Genomic DNA, 3,332 nt, shown 5'->3' with positions numbered 1-3,332 from the left:
CTTTAATTTTTCAATCATTAGCTTGAGTTAAATCTTTTGTTCTTCAGTGAAATAAAATTTTACATGATGTCAAAAAATCTATATGGAAAATATGTAATAAGAAATACAGGCAATATAATACATGTACTGTAAATGTTCCTCAACTTACAATGAGGTTAGCTCCTGATAAACTCATTGTGAGTTGAAAATATTGTACATCAAAACTCATTTAATACATCTAATTACCAAACTTTATAACTTACCCTAGTCTACTTTAAACATGCTCAGAACATTTAGATTAGTCTACAGTTGGGCAAGATCATCTAAAGAAAAGCACAATTTATAATAAACTGTTGGATACCTTATGTAATTTACTGAATACAGTATACTGTATGGTGAATATTGGTTGTTTATCTTTGTAATCACATGGTTGACTGGGAGCTGCAGCTTGCTGCCACTGCCCAGCATAATGAGGGTATCTTGTGCCACAAATTGCTAGCCTGGGAAAAGATCAAAATTCAAAATTTGAAGCATGGTTTCTAGTGAATGGATATTGCTTTTGTATTATCATAAAGTAAAAAATCTTAAGTCAAAACATCATTAAATTGAGGATCATCTGTATGTGTGTATATGTATATATGTATATGTATTCATACCTTCACACACCTATAGAATCTTACCTCTTTGCTTTCTTCCAGATCCGATTCACTACTAAAGTCTTCCGTGTTTAAATTTTCAAAGTCAGATTCTCCTACAGCAATTGGTACAGTCACAGTAAGACTGGGATTGTTTATGAATGACATGTAATCACTTTCATCAATAATGTACTTTTCAACACTGCTGCCAGTTCCTATACCGCTTGTAGTTCCATTTACATCTTTAAGATAGTCAAGATCTTTCCCAATTTCTGTTGTATGATTGGACATACAACTGTCTTTCTTGTTGTTTAGATCATCAAGTGGTTTAATTTCATCTAAAATCTTTTGTTTTCTAATGAAGGACTGTTGAATAAATTCATATATTTTTCTTTTCACATAAGCTACTCCTTTGTGCATCCTATCCACAGCAATTTGGAGATTGTTCATTTCATTATCATCATCAGTGGCTGCAAGGTTGTCTGCACTAAATGAGCTCAGAAGCAAGGCCAGAAAGAGATTCAGGACCTTTAAAACAACAAAAACATGATTATAATTTTACATCGATGTAGGGAAGAGCAGATTACAATCACTTATTCTTTTAAGTGTGGAAGAAACTCTAAGTTCTAAAACTTGATGAGAAGGAAACACCACAGCATAGTGGTTAGAAGATGGGTGATCTGAATTTGTGACTGGCTCAATAGCACATCCCTGGACAAAGACATGATTTCCATTGCTCTCAAGTTCTCCCATTTGTAAAGTGAAATTGAATGAGCTAATCTAAGGGTTTGCTAACTCTAAAATTCATGAGTAAAAGAAGACAGGTTTATATAGGTACTACACAAGAATTCTTAAAAATCACTAATGTTTCCAATTATGGATGTAAATGCATTCTATAATTTTTTGATAAACAAAGATATTAAATTGGATGTTAATTGAAAAATAACCATTATGACTCAGAATGAAGATCAGGAGCTTAACATAGGCATTGACACTTGTTTTCTTAATCTGTTATATTTCTCATACTTCATTGTTGACTAAGTAGATATGTTTATGAATAATCTCTCATATTTCCATGAGACTGGCACATGAATGTACATACTTTTAGAATATTTTATATATTTCTATACTATAAACAGTAACACTCCAAATTTAAGAGAGATAAAGATTGATCAGTTACTCTATTAGGGTAATTTCAGGAGTCATTAGCTATTCGAGAACTGACAAACTCAGGTTGGCTAGTGCATCTGCCATATGACGTAGAGTGATTGAATATCATATGCTACAATGAGGCAAAGAAACGGCACAATCATTACGAACACTTAAAGACACCACTTTTTAGTCCTGATCTGGATGGTAATTTTGCTCTTTCTCTCTCCACTTTTTTTAGACTTCTCTCTTCCTTGGCTCCGAATTTATAAAATGGTCCCAGCACATCCTTTTAGACTTGTCTTCAATATGATACTCTACTGTAATTCACATAAAAATGTGATGAAGTGACTGACGAAATAGAATTTGGTATAAAAAATGTAGGGGCACTGCTATATTGCTGTGTTGTTAAAGTGATAATATATCCAAGGTAACGGACTTTTAAACTAATAAACATAGTTTGTTTTTCTTTTTGACAGAACGGTCACCATTCCATTATACTCTTAATGTATTTCTGAAATGCGTATCTTAAGTGGGTACATACCACTAGGTTTCCAATCACCATGACCATCATGAAGACAGTAAGGCACATGGCTTGACCGGCAACCTCCATACAGTCCCACATGGTCTCTATCCACTCCCCACACAGCACGCGGAACACAATCAGGAAGGAGTGGAAGAAGTCATTCATGTGCCAGCGTGGGAGTTGACAATCACTGGCGATCTTGCAGACACAATCTTTGTAGCTTTTACCAAAGAGCTGCATGCCAACCACGGCAAAAATGAAGACGATGATGGCCAACACAAGGGTTAAATTTCCCAGAGCCCCCACGGAATTGCCAATAATCTTTATTAGCATATTTAACGTTGGCCAAGATTTTGCCAACTTGAAAACTCGCAGCTGGAAAATAAAATATTAATATATATTTGTATGATTCTTAAAAGCATTATATGTATTGAGCTTTACCTAGAAATGGTAATTAGAATTCAATATCTTACAATATCTGATCTGCCCTAACTCTCTCAGGCTCATGGCTAATTTTTGGACTCCCTAAGAAAAGCTGCATTTTCCATATTTTGACCATGTAGATCATTTTCTCTGACAGTGAATTATTTTTCTTTCCTTTTCTTTTTTTTTTTTTTTTTGTCACCCAGGCGGGAGTGCAGAGGAGTGATCTCAGCTCACTGCAACCTCCGCCTCCCAGGTAAAAGTGATCCTCCTGCTCCAACCTCCCAAGTAGCTGGGACTACGTGCCACCACACCTGGTTAAATATATACATATATACACGTATATGTGTGTGTGTATATATATAAATATATATATATACACACGTATATATATATATTTATATATTTTTATATATATACACGTGTATATATATGCATATATACGTGTATATATGTATGTATTTGCATATATACGTGTATATATGTATGTATTTACATATATACGTGTATATATGTATGTATTTACATATATACGTGTATATATGTATGTATTTACATATATACTAGAGACGGAGTTTCACCGTGTTGGCCAGGCTGGTCTCGAACTCCTGGCCTCAAGT

General features: G+C 34.2%; 1 protein-coding gene across 1 annotated transcript in view; it reads right to left on the bottom strand.

The window, feature by feature from the left end:
- The window catches only part of SCN1A (sodium channel, voltage gated, type I alpha subunit), a 149,122-nt gene that overhangs the window by 55,745 nt on the left and 90,045 nt on the right, over window positions 1-3,332 (bottom strand). The window contains exons 15-16 of the mRNA XM_011991011.1: window positions 2,308-2,664; window positions 660-1,142 (exon numbers count right to left, since the gene is read on the bottom strand). Coding sequence (XP_011846401.1) covers window positions 660-1,142; window positions 2,308-2,664 — 840 coding nt within the window. The remainder of the gene's footprint in view (window positions 1-659; window positions 1,143-2,307; window positions 2,665-3,332) is intronic.

Source organism: Mandrillus leucophaeus, unplaced genomic scaffold (genome assembly GCF_000951045.1).
Source record: "Mandrillus leucophaeus isolate KB7577 unplaced genomic scaffold, Mleu.le_1.0 Scaffold389, whole genome shotgun sequence".
NCBI lineage: Eukaryota > Metazoa > Chordata > Mammalia > Primates > Cercopithecidae > Mandrillus > Mandrillus leucophaeus.
The sequence above is the reverse complement of the archived record's forward strand: the minus strand, read 5'-3'. Positions and strand labels throughout refer to the sequence as shown.